This window comes from Glycine soja, chromosome 3 (genome assembly GCF_004193775.1).
Source record: "Glycine soja cultivar W05 chromosome 3, ASM419377v2, whole genome shotgun sequence".
NCBI lineage: Eukaryota > Viridiplantae > Streptophyta > Magnoliopsida > Fabales > Fabaceae > Glycine > Glycine soja.
The window spans coordinates 47,028,355-47,052,059 of record NC_041004.1 but is presented as its reverse complement, the minus strand read 5'-3'; the positions used below and the strand labels follow the sequence as shown (position 1 = coordinate 47,052,059).

The 23,705-nt window shown below is 30.8% G+C and overlaps 1 protein-coding gene and 1 pseudogene across 1 annotated transcript; both read right to left on the bottom strand.

Moving 5' to 3' along the window:
• Positions 1 to 5,598: 5,598 nt before the first annotated feature.
• LOC114405345 lies at positions 5,599 to 7,885 on the bottom strand (annotated as a pseudogene).
• A 2,358-nt stretch (positions 7,886 to 10,243) lies between these two features.
• Positions 10,244 to 15,426, bottom strand: LOC114407793 (protein ENHANCED DISEASE RESISTANCE 4-like). The gene is made up of 5 exons (XM_028371043.1): positions 14,555 to 15,426; positions 12,014 to 14,270; positions 11,669 to 11,729; positions 11,354 to 11,577; positions 10,244 to 10,777 (listed from the first exon to the last, which is right to left on the bottom strand). Exons 1-5 carry the CDS (start codon positions 14,670 to 14,672, stop codon positions 10,723 to 10,725), a joined length of 2,715 nt encoding a protein of 904 aa, XP_028226844.1. The 5' UTR covers positions 14,673 to 15,426; the 3' UTR covers positions 10,244 to 10,722.
• Between the last annotated feature and the right edge of the window lie 8,279 nt (positions 15,427 to 23,705).

Here is a 23,705-nt window from a genome sequence, read left to right as displayed (position 1 = left end):
ATTTGTTGCAACAGCCTCCAAGCTTTTTATCCCAGAATGTTGCAGAAGCATTAACTCTCTAAACTCCAATGATACTTAATTAGATACCATTTAGAGATCTCGAAAACATTCTTTTTTTAATGTAGGCAAGAGATGTTGAATCACGTTAAATTCTTGTGTTTGTTATTATTTTTCCTACAGTGTAATCTTTATGTGTGCTCTTACGATCCTTTATAGGTGTGAATAATTTTATTTGTGAAAGTGTTGATTACCCAACAACGTTGATTTCCTAATAGTGGTATCAGAACTATGGCCGAAAGCACACAAAGGTTCGAGATACCGTTGTTTGACAAAAAAATAAATTTTATGATTTGGCAGAGTACTATTCAAGACCTTTTGGTGCAACAAGGTCTTGATCAGGCATTAGAAGATGAAAGACCGGTTTCTATAAATGAAACCGAGTGGACTAAGATCCAAAGAAGGGTTGTAAGCACGATTCGGTTAGTCCTTGCTTATGAGATAAAACACAACGTGTTGAAGGAGACAACACCGAAGGCCTTGTGGGAGAAGCTCGAGAATACCTATGCTTCAAAATCGCTAACCAATCGCCTATGTTTGAAGATGGAGTTGTATCAACTCAAAATGAAGATGGGAGGAGATCTCCATGACCACACCAACAACTTCAATCAGCTAGTAAGTCAATTATTGAATGCTGATGATAAACTCTTTGATGAGGAGTAGGCGTTGTTGTTGTTGGTCTCACTACCAAGGTCCTTCAAAGCTTTGATTCAAATGTTGCTTGTGAGAAGATCAACTTTGAATTTGAATGACGTGACTGCCGCTCTTATAGAAAATAAGAGAACGATGAGAATTAATTGAAAATGTTGATGATGAACACAATGCAATAGCTGTGGTGGAGTTTGAGCGAGAGAGGAATCATTCAAGGAGACATGATGGTCCAAGAGGAAGATCAAAATCACAATCGCATTCGCAACGAGATATGAGTAACATACAATGTTACTATTGCGGTGAGAATGGTCATGTGCAAGTGAGGTGTAAACAAATGAGGGATGACTTGAAGAAATTAAGAGATATGAACAAAGATGGCGCCAACTCCCAAGCTAGTGTAGTAAAAAATGTTGAAGATGAAGATGATGTGTTTTTGGCAACAAATGATGAGGTTGCTAAAACAAAATGGGTGATGAATTCTACTGCCTCAAAACACATTTGCAGAGATCGAGAAATGTTTAATACTTTGAAAATATATGGAGAATTCAGTCATTTCAAGTTACAAAATGGTGGAAAAATGAAGGTTAAAGGCATAGGGAGTGTGAGGATGAAGCTCCATGATGGTGTTATTCAAACTTTCTCAAATGTGAGGTTTGTACCTTCTGTTGTTGTCAGTATGATTTCTATGGGAGAGATGACATCACAAAGGTACAAATATGTTGGTTAAAAGTGGGGATACAAAGTGTACAAAGGGAGACACTTAGTGTTGCGAGGATAGAAAAATAAGGGTAATCTTTGCTATTTGGATGGACAAGCCTTAAAGAGGAATCATGAAAGCAAAGTGAAGAAGAAAGTGAAGTTTTTTAATGTTGTAGAAATATTCGGAGATACTTTCGTTAGAGGGGGAGTTTGTTCGCTCTCAAATTAATTGAATGATATTTATCTTTTGGCTTGAAGGGGAGAATTGTAGAGTTTCAAGTTAAAAGATAATGTGCATGCATATTGGGAATTGAATTTTTATCACTAAGGTTTATGTGACTTAAATGCAGAGTGAAATATTACATTTTACTAGATGAACCTTAGTTGAATGGATGCATTGAAAGTTGTTTTTATTTCAACTTTCAAGAGAGCTTATTTATTATAGTTGGCGGCAATCTTCACTGTAAATAGAGAAGATAATTAGTAGAGAAACATAACACATGAAGAGAGAGTGTGTGAGAAGAGAGATTGTGAATGGAAGTCACTTTATTGAGAGAAAAATATCTTTGTGTGAGAGTATTACCATTTCTTGTAACCATTGAGTGAGATACTCAAGTTTGTAGAATGATATACTATTTGGAATGAGTTACAATCTTGTAATCATTTTTATGATAGTGAAAATATTTTCGAGACGGTTCCGTGGACGAATGCAAGAGGTGTTGAACCATGTTAAATTCTTGTGTTTGTTATTATTTTTCATACGGTGTAATCTTTGTATGTGTTCTTACGATCCTTTGTGGGTGTGGATAATTTTATTTGTATAACCGTTGATTACCCAATACTTTTTTATGGACAAACGACAAATGTTAATTGCTAGTTGTTAGTTTGTGTTAGTGAATAGATTTAAACTTATGTTTTTTTTTTCTTTTCTTTTCCCTTCATCATTACTAGTAACTCAATCTTATAACCTTTATTTAAAGGTCTCAACTTAATTGTTGCTGAGTTCACATTGTTGTAAATCTTTTGTATAACATCTTTGAGTCAAGATTTTGAACTAAAGATTTAATCTTGTTTAGATTTTTTACTAGAAAGAGATCTAAATATTTATTTTTTAATATTATTTATTTAATAATTAAAATATTTATAATTAATTACTTAAATTTAATTTAAAAATAATAAATAAAATATATTTAAGTGAGATCTATTATATATAAGATTACAAAAATAACTCAAGATTAAAGTTAAGATCTATCATTAGAATAAAAGAAAAATAATATCTTGATACACAATGTGGGCTACCAAAAAGAAACAGCACTAAAAATACTCTAACACGTGTTGGCACGAAAAGTAATAGCACCGCTTTTTATGTAGCAAAAAGTTATCCTTTCCATTTCATCATGTTGTGTGCTTGGCTGATGGGTGGATGATAAACCAGCAAGATTGGATGCTTTTATCTCTTATACACTTAATAATATACTATATCATATCTTACCTTTCAGAAAAGAAAAGAAAATATATATAGGGCTGTTTTTAATTTGAAATATATTGATTTTGAAGGAAATAATCAATTTAATTAATCCTATCTAAGAGATTAAGTTTAATTTTATTCGGAATAACATGTTGACCAATCACTATTTACTAATTGAGTGTTGTAATTGATTATATTCTTACACTTAGTTTTTAAATAATATATATCTATATATAGATATAAAAAAATTCGCATAAAGAATATATTTTATACTATATTTTTTAGTAACTTATTTTTAATTTTTAAAACACATTATAATTTAAAATATTTTATACTTTTAATTTAATTTTACTAAATGTACGCTATACCAGATTAAGAGTAAATTCGTTCATTTATTTAGAAGGTCTTCATAGTCTTTTAAAAAGCCTAAACTTTTAAGTCCGTTAAACTTTGAAAATCAGGATTAATTTATTAGATTCCACAAATAACTACGTTCAGACCCCGTAGTGTCAATTTTATCTTAACACAGTTCAACCAATATAATATTCATGTTTGATTTCTATTTTCATTTTATTTGAGATTTGACTTGACAAATGGATCTTTCAACACACGTGACAAATTATTATTGAGTACACCCGTGAAGTTACAGTACAATAATTGCGGTTTTAATCCGCGTCAGTCAATTATGTAGCTAGAGAATTTTAAAAAGAAAATTAATAAGTCTCATGATTTAAGATTTGTTGTTTTTTAAACTTTAGTACTTTATGTCATTTTCAGAATGAGCTTTCAAATTTTTAACATACGAACAGAACAATATCTATAAAAAAAAAATGTTTGTACTTATCAACTTAATAAAAGTATACAACTTAACGTTTTATGATGATGTATATTATCTATTTTTATTTTCGCTCTTTCTCTCTCTTTTACCTGTGTTGTAAACTTAAAACACAACACAATGGAGATTTTCCGTAAAAAGAAAAGGAGTCAACAAAGTGTAAAAAGTGGTCTTCAACCTAAATAAAATTAGCTTAATAATTTTAAGATGATTATTTTATATTTTATTTTATTCAAATTTTAATCTATCACACGAGAGATGCTATTCAAAAATATTTATTTTGTTTTTCAGCAAAAGATATATATACAGGACACAATACATAAAAGGAGAAAAAACCTATGAAGGTAGTTTGTCTCTCCCACGGTTACTCTGTATTAACAAATTACATATATAAATTTAAGTTTAACACATGAGGTAAGATTCGACAAAGAGTGGTATAATCCCATACCTCCCACCATTCTCCACTTTGCCTGGCATGCCGATGTTTCAAGCAATTTGAAATTAAGTGTCTAATACTAGTATCATTTTTTTTCTTTTCTGAAATGGTCTATTATCTATTAGAGTAGATTATCATCTTTGCTTTGTATTGAACGGGACCACTATTTAGAGATTATCTACACACAATCTTATCGTGACCATTATATATTCGATGATTCGATCCACTTATTAGTTACTCACATAAACTTATTGTTTAAGTAGACAATCCACTCAATCACATTAATGCGTGTTTGAAAACTCGTTGGAAAAAGTCAAAACTCACGGCAATTATAGTACAAAATGTAGAAGCTATGACTACTTACTTTTTATTTTTTATTGAATTGAATTCTGAAAAATCATGTCTGGAATTCGAGAACAAACACGCTCTTAATGAATCGTAGGAATTTATAAAAAAAAAAAAAAAAAAAGTGAAGAGGGATATCCATCATGCTAATGTTTTTTGGGCTGATAGGAATTTAGTCTTATAGAAATGGGCTTGAACTTTGCTTCTGAGCTGCACATTGGAATGGGGCCAGTAACAGTACCCTGCACAGTATTTGCGATTCTTGGTTCTCCGTAATGAGGGAAAGACAAAAAAAAAAAAAAAAAAACAGAAATAAGGAAAAGAAAGAAAGAAAGAACAGCTGAATCCTAATAGAAAAACAGGAGGCATATCATCCTGCTAAGAAGTCTAGTCAGCAACAATGTTAATGTTTGCCTCAGGAGAAAGACAAACAATGGCAAAGAAAGGATAACTTCCACGATTTATGAATCAAAGCTTTGTTAGCTTTGTTTGATGTCCTGAATAACAGCCCTATCAATTTTCTTTACAATTTGCCTCACGAGTCTCCCATCACATACCAAATATTTCGTTTACAACAAATCAAATTATACAAATTTCTTTTTGATAGCCTACATTTAATTAGTTATTTTTTTAACGGTACATTTACTTACTATTAATTATATATAAACTTATAAAAAGAAATATTTTACATTTTTTAATTTTTTATTATGTTTATTATATATTTAGTAGTTTCTTGAAAAAATGACAAACAAAAAATTCAATCCAATACAAATTGCTTTAAATTGAATTAAATTAAATTTTAATTTTAAACAAAAATGGTGAATTAAATAGTTTTCCATATAAGTTAAAAAATTGTCTGACTAGTTTTTTTCTTCTTAAATGGTAACATTTTTAAAAAAAAAATCTTTGAACCTATTCTATTTTTAAATTTACCGTTTTAATCATTTTTTTAAAAAATAAATTATCAATAATTGACAATAACTTATATCATAATATAAATTATTTATCATAATTTTTTTAAAAAACATATGTTAAATTTTTTTATTCCAAATTTGAATTATAATATAAATTGTGTATTAAAAATTATTTATTTATTAGAAATTCTAATTATATAAAATAAGCATTTATTTATCTTATGCATGGCACAAATTAACTAAAATATCAGTTATCTATTCAAAACTCATTCGATCTTAATTCTTGACCAGGCGACCCCTCCTTAGTCCTTATTACCCGGGTGCTTATCTTGCACATAGTGTAAATGTTATTTGTACCAGCAATTTTGCAAGGTGGACGTAGCAATGCCTGAGCCCAGTTGTGTCCAAAAGTTTCAAGTTGTTGGCACTTGTTGAATTCTTGGCCTTATGAAACTCTTCAAGTTCAATGCCTCTCATGATGGAATCAACATAACTCACTTCTACCTGGTCCTCTTTGAAGGGCACTGCCCTATTGCAGCACCCTCCACTGAACCACTCTCGATTCTCAAAGTGGTCTGGTGTGGTGGTTCTGAAGAATACAACCGCTTTGTGTTCTGAGTTTGTCATGAAGTCAAAAACATGCTGCAATGCTTTGCAGTACGTGTTTCCAAACCCACCTCAGTTAAATTCTTTCCATTGCAGTTGTGGCAGCCTGTTACAGTGTTGTTTTCATGGTATATTGCTTTCTTGAGAAACCATTTGCCACCTGCAATTACAACATAGTCAAAATTCTTGTATTGGTTTGGTCCATTTGTCGTCCAGAGTATCGAGATAAAGCTGTATTTCTGAAGAGGAAACTCCATTCATGTCCTCAAATATGTCTGCTCTGATAAGGAAACTGGCTCATATGACTGAGAGCGTGAAGTTGTGGGAAGGGAACTTCCATATCTTTGATCTAAATTCCTCATCATGGTACACCTCATCAGCTGCTTCCACCTGCACCACACAATCATTTAAGCCTAACACTAGACAAATCTACAACTACAGTGCCTCTAATCGCTAAAATAGTGCATACCCGTGAAAGAAGAATTGAAGCAGCAAAATCAATTTAACAAGAAAATGTTCAAGTTGCTGTATATGAATTTCAGGCTTCAGACTAGAGTAATGAATATTTATTGAAAGACACCTGGTGTTTACATAGATTCCACAAATTAAATGTTCCTGTTATGAACTCAGCCTTGTTTCGAGGACAAGGGACCTCCGTAAGAAAAGGAAAGTTACTGAAAATTCTTCTCTGCCATTTCCATTCATTTAGTGCTTATTATTTATACATATAATTGTTTGTCTGCTAGTGAGAATATCTGCCTAACAGAATTGCACTATTGCATAACAGAATTGTTCTAACTAATTCTGTTATGACCTATGCTAGGTTGTGCTGAAATGGCCTATGTGCTGCTAGGTGTGCTGATTGTCCTTGCTAATGCTAACAGTTCCATTCATGGCTTGTAAATATTTAATTCTCCCACACAAAATATGTTTTCACACTAATGATCAATGATCAGCAAATTAATCTTGAAGATCTGGTTAGTGGTGTGTTTACAAGTATTTCCACATTCAGGTAGGTAAGGTTGTTTGAAAGAAGACACCAAACTATCAAGCAAGCAGTGGACAACCCTACAAACACAAGCTGTTTTCCACAATCCTACTTGTACAGCTTTATTAACAACGACATATCACTATCCCTAAAAGGACATTGCAGTGCAAGCTGTTGAACCTTGTTTCTCATAAATCAAAATTTGAGCACGTGTTACAAATGATAGCTGTAACCATGCTTCATGATCAATGGGCTAGAAACTACACCAAAAATCTATGCATCTAATTAGACCAGATCACAATATCACCTGAACTAGATCCGGTATGGCATCCACAGGCCCCATTTCTAACACTTGGCTTTTATTGAAAAATACAAAACAGGAAACATTTTATCATATAAATTTCTCATGATTTGACAAGCCAACGAAGAGGAAAACATGAGTGTGTCTAAAGCAATTGACACCAAAGTATTACTTGTCACATGAAACCATCTCATCTCATGTGACTCAGAGGGACCAAGAATTAAGAAAACCACCGAGAAGGTCTAAAAAAAGAAAGTTAGAAACAGAGACGAGAGAAGGAACTGAGTGTACCTGGGAGAGAATGCAAAGTAGTGATTACACATGGTTGCGAGAAATGGAATCACCAATAAAGGCCCATGATTTATCCCTCATCATGTGAAGGAATTTCTTTGGACTGAACTTGGGTAATTGACAACCCCTTGGGTTCCACCTCCAACAAAGGTACCCCGAATCAGGCCGTCCATTCCTCATGCAGTTTTGATGATCTTCAATCACACGGCTGTTCTCATTAGTGTCCATTGGACCATTTGGCTCCGCCACCCAATCTCCCACAAATAGATCACACTTCTCTGCATCTAAATATTTCAAAGGAAATTATGCCCCATTATTGTTCTGATCAGTAATTTGAAAGATAGCAGGGAAATTAAATACATACTTATTTGAAAGATCTAAATGGTCCCAAACAGCTGAAATCTCTAAAAGGAATCAGAAGAAAGAGGTAGAAGTGGTGTTCTCCCTCTCTCTGTTATATTGTATTATTTTAATGATAAACGTGTATGAAGCATTAAAATCCAAACCCATTTAACATGTGGATCATCTGACACGGAATTGTTGCTGTTGCGGCTTAGTTAATCAGTCATCTTAAATTCTCAAGTTCAAGTGAGATAGAGAGTGTTAATTCACTGTAAAAGTATCCAAGTAGAGTAAGAAAGATAAAGGAAGCATGTCGCCTTGTACTAAAAGAATCCAAAACACATTCCTGTATAGGTCCACATGTCAAAACTCTTGCAAATTCAAATAGCGTAACACACTGAAAATCCCAATGCATCTAAACGACTAAGCCAAATTAAGATGGTAGTTTCAGAGTATTTATTTTTAACTTTGTAAGAGTTATAAACAATCGAATTTGAAACGTAAATCATCTTTAACCGTAAAAAAAAATTAAGTCCAGTATCTAAAAACAAGTAAATCATTAAGTAACGAGAGTTAGAGATGTTCTTGGTTGCACTGATTGAAAAAAAAAAAAGAAGGGAATTTGCTTAATTAGAAGAAGCAGTAGTTAACATTAAAGGCTTACATTTAGCTGTTGTGGGGACCAAATGCTTCTTGCCTTACCTTTTAATCGGAAGGAAAATAGATCTATGATAAGTATAAGTGAAGTAGTTAGCCAACTTAGCCTCATCAACGATCTCATCATGGTCCACATTTTAGTTTTTTTTTTTTTTTTTTTTTTTTTTATGTTCAGCGATAATATTTTATATAGAACGACTCTCAATTTAATATTAGGCTGAACAATAGTATTTCTTTGACATAATTATTGTTGTAGACATTATCCATCATAAAATTGGTCATAAATATTCTGTTTTAGTCTCACTATCCTCTGATGTGCCGTGCTCTGCAAAAAATCAAAACGAAACCTGAAAATTGCCTCATACAGCCATACATTATTTTCATTATATTTGAAAAAAGGAAAAAGGATGGAAGCAAGATGCATCCTGATAGGAATTTTATTCGACCCATTTATTGTGTTCTTCACTTCTTCTATCTATCTCTATCTGACTATCTGGTTGGATTACCCTAGCAAGTAGCAACCCTTTTGATTTTATTTTTTTTCCCTTTTCATTGTCAGGTCAGTTGGAGGGATTTGATATGCTTGACTGTACAAAAAACAAGTTATTTTCCACCTCATTTTCGAATGATAATCGAGGCATTCCATTGTGCTTTTCGTTTCATTTTTCTTTTCTTTGCAACAATTCGACAAAAAAATAGTTTTCCTTGTATATAAATATACAATGAAAACTAATTTTTGCTTTATATAAAAAAATAACACAAAAAAACAAGTTATTGTCTTAATTTTTAATTTAACACAACAAAAACAAATTTCTATTTTTGTCAGTTATTTTACAAAAAAGATGGAAACTTAATTTTATATGAAAAAAAGCGTGGAATAAGATGGGCCAATGCAAGACCACGCTGTCAACTCAGATCTGTATCCTAATTTTCATTTTCCCGTTTTTCTCTTTGCCAAAAAAATCACATATAATCAATCGATTTACATTACAGGACCACTAAGCAGGAACATGGTGGAAATTGTGAACATTGGACAAAATGAGAGATCTAGGTGAATTAACTAAAGAAATAGAGCGAACTTCAACTATTAATCAGTCCTCAGGTTGACGTTTCCACTTTCCACCAAAGAAATGGACTTGTTTGGGTAAGTTTATTTAGAAGCATTTCTAAAAAAAAAAAAAATAAGAAAATAAAAAATGAAATGAATTTTTTCATATGTAAAAATAAACTCTTCATGAGTTAATTTTTAGAAGCTCACCAATATAACTTCTCTAAAAAATGAGATGACATCTACAAATTAACTAATGAAAAATTCATTTTAACTAATGGAGAAGCTCATTTCATTTTTTTCTTCTTATTTTCTTCTTCTAGAAGTATTTCTAGAGAAACTTACACCCAAACAGGTCCGATGTCAAGTAATATTAAGCGTGCATAGCAAGTTATACACATGGTTATTTTGCAACCCTCAAAATAATAAATAAAGAAAAAATCTGGGTCAAATATTCTAGAACAGGCACAATGTGACTTACACCTGTAAAACTATGTGATACAATCAAGTCATAATTCTTGTTTAGGTTGTTTTTCACTTCCTTAAATAAGATACAAAAATAAAATAAAATAAATACATATTTTCTTAATAATAAGATACAAACGTAAAAAAAATTACATATTTTATTTACATCTTATCAAAATGCATGCACACAAGATAGAAGAATCAACAGTAATCTTGCTCCAGATCATAAAAAAAAAAAAAAACATTTCCATGATTCACTTAGAAATGCATAACTAAAACAAACTGATCAAGGAATAAATTACAAATTCTACACTATATGCAAGACTTTCCGCTTAAAACTTTTCCAAAGACTTCCCTGATATCAAGCACCAAACTTCTAATGCAGTTTTTTTAACCTATAAGCGTATAAAAAAATTACACATTATATATGTAATATAAAATCCAGCCATGCACAAAATCAATTGAACTTGGTCATACAATGGAAGAATTTCAAGTAATCTTGCAAATATTTCCAGCTTGTTCCATTATCAGGGGTCCCAAATAACGATACCGAATCAGAAGGAAGGAGCAAAATTCACCTTCTCCAACCTGTCGCAGAATCTTTTTTTATAAATTTAGCTTATGTAGCTGCTCTAGGTGCTTTCATGCCAAATCCATGCTTTACTTTCTCCACCCTGTTAAATTGTCAAAAAAAGCATGGCTCGAATTGAAAAATATCCCAACTGAATGCTCTCAAAGATTAATAAAATCCAATGCAATATCAACAATTGTATCAGTAGTCAAATGCTGGAATCATACTGAAAACGAGAGTAAACACCATCATTGCGTGGAATTAGGTTTATGCAATGTACGTAGAAAGAAAGAACAATCAATTTGGTGGAAAAGATAGATAAATTATTCACAAACTAGAAGCTGCAGCCTGCTAAAAAACTGTGCATCCCATCTCTTGATAAATCTATAATGATATGCTAGATGTTGATTGCTTTCCTTCTAACCTAAGAAACCTCTAAACCAACTCAAAATATTACAAAGATTCCACATGTATCTTGGAGACCTCCTGGCTCCATCCAATCTAGGGCCCAAGATGACAGGCAACTGCTAAAATGTAGATTGCTAAGGGAATGAACTTGGCTTTTAGTAATAACTAATTAGTAAAACACTATCATCTCCAAGTATATAACAGGAACATTAGTACATTAAAACAAAAAAGGTAGACATTTATTGGAGAATAGAAACAGAATAGCACTTACGTTGGTGCAAGTTTGCCTAGGCTGTCCAGCTCTTCACCTGTGTCTTCATCCAGGACTCTCCCAGAAATTTCAATGATATAAGATCTATCTATATCTGTGGGGAGTCCTCTCCCAGATAGCAAATCTAAGTCTTTTTGGTGAAGTTCCCTACCATTTACTAAAACACCAGTACTCCCACCAGAACATTTGTCTGGGAGGGGATGATTGAACTCTTCTATAAATGGCTGCAGGAGAAATCACCTTGCTTAGATAATATGATTGGGCTATGTCTATAAGCATTCAACCAACAGATGATGATAGAATGGTATAACTTACAGGAATTATTCCAAGACAAGGCCCTCCCATGACACCCCAAAATCCAGCCCGAAAATCATACCTGTATGGGGGGAAATCTGTTAGTTCACTAGAGAAGCAATCAGCAGAAAATTAATAATTTGTTTGAAATTGCAATATAACCTTTAATTCTGTAAAGGGAATCTAAGCATGAAACTCATCTTTATTCTGTCAGTGAACACATACTATATACAATTGCAATTTAACTGAATCCACTAACTACAACAGGAATTTATAGGAGCTCTTTGATATCTCAATCTAACATAGCATCTGGTATAAATGGTACAGAAGATAACAGCTGCCCAAGTGATCATAAAGCATACTAACCAATAATTTCCAGGCTGAATTGTTCCGGCTAGCTTTTCAGCCTTCTTGACAACACGATCTGATAAGGGCTGCCCATTTACAGTAACACTGATTTTGCTACGCTCATCTGTATGATTAGACCGGGAGAAATCTCGGAAGCTTTTCTTGATAATGTTTGCAAAAAATGATTCACCACCTCTGTTGGATCTAGGATGATCATGTTCTCGGCTAGCATCTCCAGAATCCTGGGAAACCCCAGTGTTAGAATAATCATGGACATCCATCTCTGTTGCAAGTGCTGTCTCTTTCAAAGAATTTTGACGTGCTGACATCTTGTCCACTTTTGTCTTCTCCTGCTCTGAGCGACTACTTTGGTTTCCCTTTCCAAACCGATTTACTGCATGGTTATTACTAGAGTAATCAAAATACTCCTGCAGAGGGGAGCCAGCAGGAGGAGATAGAGAGTCTGTAGTTGGCCGTTGAATGGACTTAGTGGCCTCCCTTGGAGCAATCATTGCTTCCGGACTATTTTCATCTTCAGAGGTACTGAGAGATGAAGAATGAAAACTCGGCATCTCCCGGGACTTGTTAGAGTTCAAAGCAACCAGAGAAATAGGTTCTCTGTCTACTGAATGAAAATCATAACCAGAATAATCATCAGATGAAAAGTTAGCACCAGTCCTGCTCACGTGACCTCGGGAATGTGACATACGGCTACTCACAACCTCATTAGAGCTATTATCACCTCTTGAGGGAACTCCCTTTGTTTCTAAATTAGGAGAAATAACCAGCTTCTTATTGATGACAGCAAAGCTGATTTCTGAAGAACAAGCCCCACATTGCACCTTTTGCTGGTGATTTTTCACCAGAACCAATGCTTTTTTAGGCAGTAGCAGCAACTCAAAGCAATTATGACATGAGATGAAGGGCGAACCACCAGCTGCAGGATAGCAACGCTGGCTACTGCTAGCTAACATTACTTTGCGAGGACGGCTTCGAACAAAACCACTCATCTCAGAGTTGAAGTCACTAGCCCATCTTGCATGTAATTGTTTTTGACGATAAGTCACAGGAGGAATGGTAGTTCTAGAATTATGAACATGTGGACCAAATGCCCCTGGGATCTCATGATGGTATAACATAGGATCATTTGGGGTATCGGGGAATCTGCTGTTAATGAATGAAGCAGGCAGTGCTGGCACTGAACCTCTTTGTTTGCTATCATAGCAATGGAAACAAGAGCAAGTAGGTGGGTGAAGCATTGCATTATGCGAGTATAGTTCATATGAATCTGGATTAGTATCAACATACCGTCCAGGATAGTAGGGATGCAAAGGCTGTTGTGGGAACTGGTGTGGACCTCTCCTCGGCATTTGGGATGCAAGAGGATCCCCGTATCGATTTGGATTATGCATTGAAAGAGGGAAGTTGGGCATAGCCATGTCATGACCACTTGCATAAGAATATGGATCATGATGATAATTGAAATGATTGGAACCTGCCACATGCTTATCAGTGCCAAAAAATTGCCTTGAAGTTCTGTTCAACCCTGATGATCCATCTGAAAACCAAGGATCAGAGCCACCACCATAAGGATGAGGATCCGGAGGAATCATCCTTTCTTCGGGAAGAATCTTTCCTTTGGGGTTGTGAACCATTTCAGAAGACTTACTGATGTGAACCTTTAACTCATCCAGCTTCCTTAGAAGCTCAGCTCGATCCTGCTCAAGGTGCTGAACCATGTTTGGACCATCTGATTCTTTACGACTCCTCCACGATTCCATATAATTACTAGAAAAGCCATTTGAAGGTCCCTCGTCAGGATACTTCGAAGTGGAAAATCTCACATTTTCCATATCAGCTCGTGGCTTTCTCCAAAACCCTTCCATCTCACTTCTCTCTCCATTCGGCCAATTAGAGAATTTGGACCCATTCTCACGACCAATTTGAGACTTGGGAGGTTCCTCCTGTTCTCTTCCTATTGTTTTACCCAGTTCATCTTTATTCCTGCCGACATCAACATCATCATCAATTACCCCTTTCTCACCAGCATCCTCTGGTTGGTTCTGAAACCCCTCGTCCATGTTATCTACTTTATCCACAGCCCTTTGATTATCATCCCTAGAGGGAACACTACTGGACTTAGCATCAACATCTGAAGCGTCACTGCGATCAACTAAGCCTTTCTCCAAAGAACTTTCTGATTTACCAGAATCTCCTCCAAGTCCAACCTTCCCCTCATCCGACAAGCTACCACTCACATAACCTTTATGCTTCGCTGCAAATTAAAAGCAAATGGCAACTAAAATTAGAAACTAAAACACTTGACCACCCATTTCCAATTTTCCCCCACAAAATATAGGATCATTAATAAGCAAATAAAAATTAATTAAATGTACGAGATCGTTTCCTAGCAATGAAGTAAAAAGTGGAAATGCAAATTTTGTCAAATAAGAATGTCATTATTTGATGGAAGAAATGCTAGAAATTTCGAAAGCTCGTAATAATCAAAAGTCAAAAACAAAAACAATGCGACAAGAACAAGAGAAGAAAAGAGGGTACCTCGAAGAACGGCACCACAGCCACCACATTGATAGACAGAGTAATCAGCGAGTTCGGGAAGAAGATTTTGACACTTTGGGCAACGCACCAATCGCAACTTGTTGGCCGAGTCCGACATGAAGAAACGTTCGTTTGAAGGGAAAGGAGAGGAAAGGAAAGGGACTAGTGAGCAAACACCATCAACAAGTTACAAGAGCAGAGAAGAAGAAACATGAGAAACGAAAGAAGCTTAAAAAAGAAGAGGGTGTTTGTTTCTCCCTAAAGTGAATGCTTGGCTTCTTGGAAACAACAACAACAGCAACGTTAGAAAGGGAAGGGTCGAAGGTGGTGATGTCGTTAAACAACAACGCTTTCGTTCAGAAAGTGAAAGCAATACATTCATACGCTCGGAGAGAGAGAGAGAGAGCTCTTTTCTCGCTTTTTCTTTTGCAGCTGCAGCTGCTGCTGCTTCTTTTGGGTTTTCTAAGTATTTTTCTAAGAATCCAAACACCAAAGACAAGGAAAAATAAAAAGAAAGGAGAAGGGGGTAATTAGTTAAGAATCACAGCGGGGACAAATTTTCCTCTTGGGGAATCTTAGAATTTGGGGAGGGTAAATTAAACTCTGAAGAAAGCTGAAATTTCTAATGCCAAATTACTGAAGGATCCCGAATTTACGAGTGTGAGTTGGGCTTCAAAGGAAAAAAAGAGTACGAGAAAAGCACAAAGGATCATTTTCCAAGGTTGTAGCGTACTGGTCCTATGGCAACGAGGAGAAACAACCAAATAATTGTGTCCAAAAACCGAAAGTGAAACGACGTCGTTCAGAGGTAATTTTGGCTACATGTGCATTGGGAATGATGGAAGTAGTGGAACTGCGTCTGTTAGCAAAGATTATTATTAAAGTGAAATCAGGATAGATAGTTCTCAATAGGCGGCTTTTCTTTCCATTTTATTTACTCTTCAATTTCATTAAGCCAACATCTTGCTACAATTATGCGGCATGTTTTAAAAAAGTCAGCATAACATAATTACATAATGCATTGTTGGGTTGGGTTGTTTACTTGTTAAACACTTCTTATTGCTATGCGTTGTTTTCTTCCTTTTCAATTTTGATGCAGTCAAAACAGCTTTCATTTAAAAGAAAAATATGTTTTGTGCAATCAGTGTAAATTGTTTTGGGTTAAATATTTTAAATTTTTGTTTTGGTCTTTAAATAAAAAAATCATCTTTCAAATTTAAAATAAAAATAAAAATGTTCTCATTAGCTACTTATATGTCTAACAATATGTCATGTAGCTTTTTCAAGTAACACCAGTAATGTCTATGTGACATGTGAATCCAAAATAGACTAAGTTTAGACTATTCTTAATGTATATTATCAAATTTCATATTTATTTTTTTAAAATAAATCATAATTTTATTATTTTTCAGTCATTTCATATTTTTTAGTTACTTCACTAATTTTATTTTAATAAGTTAATTTTTTTAGCTTTTAATTAACTTTTCAACTAACTTTTTACTTTTCAGTTAATTTTATCAACATAATCTTCCAATAAATATTATTTATCTGTCCTAAAGTGAATGCTAAAGATTAAAAACAATGCGTTCAAATTTTGAAAAAGATTAAAACTAACGAATTTTTTTTGCTAGGATAAAAATTAATGATTTCAAGTTTTAGAGGGTTAAAACAAAAAAAAAATCAATAACAAAATTTATTCATTTTAACAAATATATGTTGTTCAATTATTTTTTTTAGTATGTTTATTCATAAAAAATTAATATTGATTAAAATTTTGTGTTTTAAAAAATAATAGTGTATCTTAATTATTACAAGAGTATGAGTTGATGTTTATCAAAACTAAAAAATTCATAGAGAACTATTAATGACTTATTCAGATCTTTGCTGACATTGTGTTCAAAATTTTAACATTACACCGATAAAGTTATACCACAATTGATAAATATTTAATCACTTAAATATGTTCAATTTATAACGAACTATTTGATAATCTTTTGTTTTTTTACGATTATTTTGATAATCTTTATACTTTATAAGTGATTAATACTTAATAAGATCTTTTGTTGCTACAAATACGGAATTTAAAAATTCACCTAATAAGGTGAAATTTCTAAAATCCCTGAACCTCCTAGTAACTTTTTCTCTTTATATATATATATATATATATATATATATATATATATATATATATATATATATATATATATATATATATATATATATATATATTATTTTCTAATTCATTTTTCAATACAATAATGCATGTGATTTTTATCATGAGAAACTATTGACTTTCTTGTTGATGAATATCAACATCTCTCTCACGTACACACCATTGGGGATGCTTAAGAAGTGCTTGACAAAGTGTTACTCTGCTGTAATTTAGTGATTAAGAGGTGATTTTCTTGTAGCAACTTTGCTCAAACGCTATTTGACAAATTGTCCAAGAGAGATCTACTGTATCCTGAGTTACAATTATAAATGTTTTTTATTTTTACCGTATGAAAAACTGAAAAAAGTTCACACATTTATTTTTATTTAATGAATTTTTCTAATGATTTTTTATCTTTAATAAATTTTATCGAATAGCAAAATATGTGTTAGAAAGATTACATTCCTTATACTCTTTTTAATTCTTTTATCTCAAAAGATATGACCCAAAAGAGAAAAAGAGAGTGAGTAGAGAAAGAAGAGAGATAATTTTCTTAAAATCTTCACCTTGTTTTTTTATATAAAAAAATACATGTTCTTCTCTTGTCTTTAGAAATAAAACTACTTAATTTTTAATAATTTTTCATGAAACGTGTTTGTCCCAAGTTCTTAATATAACAAGAATAAAAGCCTAAGTGATTCTCTACTCATTCCGATTCTTTCTTATTACGAGCATAACTTGAATGCAAATAAAAGAGGCTTCACTTACATAAGTGCAACAATTTAAATATTGTTTTCTATTTCTGTCATAATTATATAAGATGTGAGAACTAAATGAAATTCACATTATTTTTTTTATTTTTCTCCTACCAAATGTTTAGGTACCGTTTGGTAGAATGAAAAAAGAAGTAAAATAAGATAAAAAAAAATTAAATTAAATATAAAAATGTGAATTTTATTTTATTTTAGTGTGTTTTTTTTCTTTCTCTCGAAACAAAAAAAGTGTTAATTGGCGAGGGATTGGAGAAAAAAAAAATAGAAAGTGAGAGAAGCAAGGTTTTTGTGGAGGTGTGGAAAGGCAAAAGTGAGGAGGGAGGCTGACTAGTTTTCTGACAAATCTGTGAAATCAGTCACGCATTGCAATTTGCCTATGACCCAACACAAGAACAACATTTTCTTTTCTTTTCTTTATCACTGACAAATCTTTGACTTTTGCTCTGGAAATTTGGTTACGATGCTCTCACACACTTTTCTCAACATTAAAATCCTTGCTTAAATCATTACTACAGAAATAATTTTGGCATCAACACATAATAATTATGGGCATAATTATTAAAAAAAAATATGTAATTTTTTTAAAATTATTTGAATTGATATTTCAATATTTATGATATCAATAAATATATTTTTTTTAATTAAAAGAATTTCTTTTTTTATTAGTTTTTTTTATAAATACTTTAAAATAAAATATATGATAGTATAATATACATTCAAATTTAACTTTTTGTTTTCCTTTTACATATACAATTTAAACGGGTTAATTTTTTAAAAAACTTCTCAAAAATTGTGTTTGACTTAACTCTTCTTTTTAAGAAAAAAAAAGAAAAAATTAAGTAAAACATTACGTGAATTAACATTAATTATAAATAAAGGAATGAGTAATTAACAACTCAAGGAAAAAATACAAGATACAAAAGAACAAAGACAAAAGGAAAAAACCAGTGAACTTTATTGTAAAGATGCTAATGGATGTACTCTCAAATTCATGCAAAAAATGATGGCATAAAAAATAGTCTAATTTATATCTCATATAGGCTAATGACATGATGTATCTAGTATATATAAGTAAGTGAGAAATAAATTTCATATTCGATTTATCCTTCAAAGTTTAGTTAAATTCAAAATTTAAAGTTCAAAATTTTAAATTAATATTAAAATTTATCTTAACAATTATTTTTTAGCTTATTAGACCATTTATTGTTGAGTTATTATTGGATCATTCTTAGATGTTTGGTTTAGAAATTTTATGTTCAAAATGTCCAATTCTTAATACTAGTGGAGTGTGTTAAATATTTCATAATGACTAATAATATGACAAAAATAATATACAAGTTGATGATAATCTTTATTTTTTAATTTTTAAGTTAGTTTTTGAGATTGAATTATGTAAAAAGCTAAAATTATAAGAGACTTCTCTCACATACAACTAGAGAGTTTTTATTTTTCTAAATGTAATGTGAAGAATTAAATATATTTTAACCTGTATATACGATTATGTATTATGTATCATTTTAATCTTGCAATTTTTTATTACTTTTAAATCCTGACATTTATTTACTGTTCTTATATGAGAGATATAAGAGATAGAGTTTAGTAATTGTGTAGAGATTATAGACTAATATTGGAGGTACTATTTTAGTGGCAGGAGTATTTGAACATCTATTCTTCGGACATTAAAAAAAATGGCAAGTTGGGGGGGGGGGGGATTATTTAATTTTGTCTGAACAAAAAGTTCTTATGATAGAGTGTAATGCAGATAGAACCAACAAATTATCGACAGAGAATTAAAGGTTATTACTATTTTGATGTTTCTAACTAACAACTAAAACAATAAGGATTCGGATTTTGTTGGCAAAGTTAATAAGATGGAAGTTATAGTGGTTTAGTACTGCTGTCATGGATTATTATATGCATGTATAGATGACACATGACGTACAGGATACAAAGTCGTCTTGAAAATTTGCTGAATTGTTCTAAGCATCGATGACATCTTGGCACACCTAGCAAACTTAATTATCGATTTTTTTTTAATAAAACATAACGTAAGGTTATTTATTTGATTGCTTCGTTATCTTTCAATATTATTACGTACGTATATGATGAATCGGTGTTCGTTTCAATGGTTACTTGTTCAATGAAAGAAAGTCAATAGTTTAACTGATAAACTAAAATACTTCTGTCAAGCATACTTGGTCCTCCATTTCTATCGGCATTCTATATAGTTGGATACCTTCGTTAAGCTTTGGTCAATTCTCAATTTGATAAATATGCAGAATTTTCTAGTACAACTATATATTTTTTCAATCAGGTGAGAAAGTTTCAAAAGCCTTGGAAAAGAAGCTCATGACCTAATGTTAACATATATATAAGAGCGAATGGCACTTCAACATTACGAGGTCAAGATGTGTAGTCACTGATTTTATACAAGATATCATAATTTATTTATTTTTCTTTTCTTACAGTGGAGGAGAAAAAATATTCATAAAATATATTTTGCAAAATTCGTAAACAACCACATTCTACGAGATAAATATTTTTATTCCTGCTTCATGGGAAATTCTACTTTTACAATATATTTTTACTACTAGAAGAGAGATAAGAAGAAAACAGTATAAAATAATATAAATTATGTGATAGAGAGATATAGGGAAAAGAATAAACTACAAAAAGACAGTGTGTGTTTGAAAAGTGAATATAACATTCATTATTATCATTTTAATTATTTTTATCTTTAATCTATTCTTAAATATTTGACACACTTATTATACTGTAAATAAGAGAGAAATAAAAGTAATAATCATGTTTAGAAATTAAGAATGATTTTCTCTTAAAAAAAGAAATTAAAAACAATTTTAATGAAAACAAAGATGTTGATATGTGTTCTTTTAGAACAACCAAATAAAAGGAAACGAAGTGAATACTTAATGATTAATGAATAAGAGAATATATTAAATTTTAATACTTTAATCTATAATAAAGATAAAAAAAATGTTTTCATAAAAGAAGAATATCAGTTACATTATTTAATTTGTATATTATGGTTTAAAAAGGAAAATAAAAAGAAAGAAAGCAATCCTATACATAAAAAGAAAGAAAGAAAGTAATTTGCTTTGGGTCTAAAAGAAGGGCCTAAAAGCAAAGCATAATCACACATGCACGCCAGAATGGTCTCGTATTCGTATCACGACCCAGAGAAACATTTGTTTTGCCATTTACCCAAATCTATATTCGGGCTTTGTCTGTTACCAACTCATAACAAAAGTTAACTTGTTCAAAGCTGACTTTGTTACTCCTGATGAAATTATTGTTAACTCAATAAATAATGTAAAGAGACATATATTAATATTTGTTAACATACGAAAAAATAATAACTATATAACTGACTTAGTTGAATAAGTTATGTAAGATTATAAACTTTTTCATATTGTGTTCATTCCTATGGATAAATAAAATATGAAAAGATAATAATTAATGCTTTGGTTTCATCTCATGCGGATAATAATAGAATAGATTTTCAGGGTCTATGAATTTGTCAAATAAATACAGTAATTTATACGTAGGAATTTAATATATATAAAATATAAGAGAAAATTTCTCGTAATAGTAAAATAATTACACCAAAAGTTATATTAAAAAATGTCCTTATATAATTGGCAAATATATATCATAAAAACCAAAACTCTCTAGATACTGAACTTCAAAGATACATATAATATAATTTTGTATGATAAAATTAAATTCATATGATATATAAATTTATATGATAAAACTATAAAAATAAATTATTCAATAAAAAAATAGTTTGAACTCTTTAAGCATATAACATGGATTAGATTTCATATATATATATATATATATATATATATATATAATTTTCTTATTACAACATAACAAGCCAAATTGAGTTGTGGTAGTTTTTAAACAAAACATCAACCTATGTTTTATTTAAATTTAGATTAACATTTGTTAACCTTGCTATGAGTTGGAAGTGATGACAAAAATGACGGTAAATTTTTTTTTTGATATTCTTAAAATTTCTTCTCGATGATGATATATGACAAGTTGAATGATACTCATAATAATAACTATTATAAAGTCATTTTAATAAAAATAATAAAGGATATTTTATTTGACTTGGTCTTTTAATTTAGTCATTTAGTTTAAGTCTTTACCTTATTCTTTGATTTGATCTTATATACGTGATTTTAGAAACATTTGTGTATTATTAATATATAAATAAACACTTTATATATTAATTCTTTGAGATGGCAGTCCATATATTATAAATAGTTACATTGGAGTAGGATTTTACATAGTTTTCTCAATTCTCATCCATATCTTTTCTTTTTTATGTGAGTTCCTAGATTAATCTCACTAAAAATTTGTTAATAAATAATTTTACGGTTAATTGATTCACATGTTTACGGTATTTCTAATTTTTCATATCCGACCTAATATTAATATTTTAATATTAGAAGTCACGGAATGAGTAATCGTTTATGTTTTCTTGACAGTAACAAGATTATTCATTGTGTTTATCGGATAATTTTGATATTTTTTCTTGAGAATCATATCAGGCCATATGACAAAATAAAATAAGCCATTTACATAATGATTCCAGTTAATATTACTATAATATAATCCAGTCAATCATCCATAATTTACATTATATATTTTGGATATAAATATAATTACCCTTCAGTAGTAGGTATGGACATGAACCCAAACCAACTCTTGGATCCAATTTACGTGATTCGCAGTTTAAAAATCAAGTTGGGTCGACTAAAAAAGAATAAAAACCAATTAATTCAAATTAAATATTAGGTTAATAAATTATAAACTTAACTAAATTCAACCTGAACTCTAATTCTTTAAATGTTTCTCTTGTACGTTTTTCAATTCATCCTTAATTTTTATTTAAAAGAATGTTTTTTTAAATAAAAATAAAAATATTTTATGTGATCTAATCCGAACAAACTTTTTTGAAGAAAGACTTTTGTATTCAAGGATTATATTTGACTGAGTTAATTAACTTTGAATTGAACTTTTTTTATGTAAAAAATTAAGCTCGTTAAATTCTCTATTCGTGGTCAGTCATATTGCAAAATTTGCATGTTTATCTTCTCTCACTTTGATTAATTAGCGTGTTTATCTAAATGGCGAATCACAATATGGGTCGCCTCCACTAATACTATCTTCATTTATTTCAGCACTGTCAAGTAATCGCCTTTGTTGATAAAGACTATACTAAGCAATTAAAGACAATGCTACAACCACTATGGGTAAGTGTTACGAAGAGAGGGAGCACATGATTGGTACATAATTTGTCTTATGATAGCACCCACATGGAGAATTATTATGTCAACCAACTAGATGTTGTCTCCAAACTTTTTATCCTTCAATCTTTAGGGCCAGATATATACGGAGCAACTCTAAATGGGACTTGTGCTATTCTGATTAACTGATTAAGCAATTTAAGTATATAAATTTTTTCGATGGAGAGCAATTCCTTAATGTATAGAGAATAATTATACCTCTCTTCCTTTTGTGGGACCTAATGTATAAAATTAACAATATTACTATTATAATATAATTCTTCTTTCATCTCAAAATAACTATCATCTTAATTTATTTTACCCATAACAACAAAAAAATATTAATTTTACAAAATTAATTTTATGTCATCATTAATTTATTTATAGTTTCTGTATTTTATCATTAACATTATAAGATAGACGAGTGAAAAATATAATTAATGTTACATTTGAAAAATTAAAATAATAATTATTTTGAGATATTTTTTTCTTATATAACAATTATAATAATATGGATAAAGTATAATATAACATTAAGAAATGCTAATGACACCTTTTTTAGCAAATTACTTTATGCTTTGGTTGAAATTTGTTTAAAATCATTAATTTTGATAGGTCTTATTTCTAAATCATGAGAAAAAATTGTTAAATGAAAATATATTTGTGGTTGTTATAAATAATTTATTTGTGATTGCTCATATTTTTTTTTTATCTTTTATGAAGTACATTTTTGTGATATTTATTTCTTTTCTTAAGTTGCATTCATCAAATTTGTATTACATATAAACATGTAATAAGCATATGATAATAAATAGATTAAGAGATTTTATTCTTCAACAAAATAATAAACACAAATTAAAAATAAAATTATAAAGGAATTTATTCTTATTTATATATTGTAAATT

Coding starts and splice junctions, on each gene's coding strand:
- LOC114407793 (XM_028371043.1), bottom strand. CDS start 14,672: ATGTCGGACTCGGCCAACAAGTTGCGATTGGTGCGTTGCCCAAAGTGT. Junction 11,730..12,013: donor ATTCAGCCTGGAAATTATTG/GTTAGTATGCTT, acceptor CCCCCCATACAG/GTATGATTTTCGGGCTGGAT. Junction 10,778..11,353: donor CTAGGCAAACTTGCACCAAC/GTAAGTGCTATT, acceptor ACAATTTAACAG/GGTGGAGAAAGTAAAGCATG.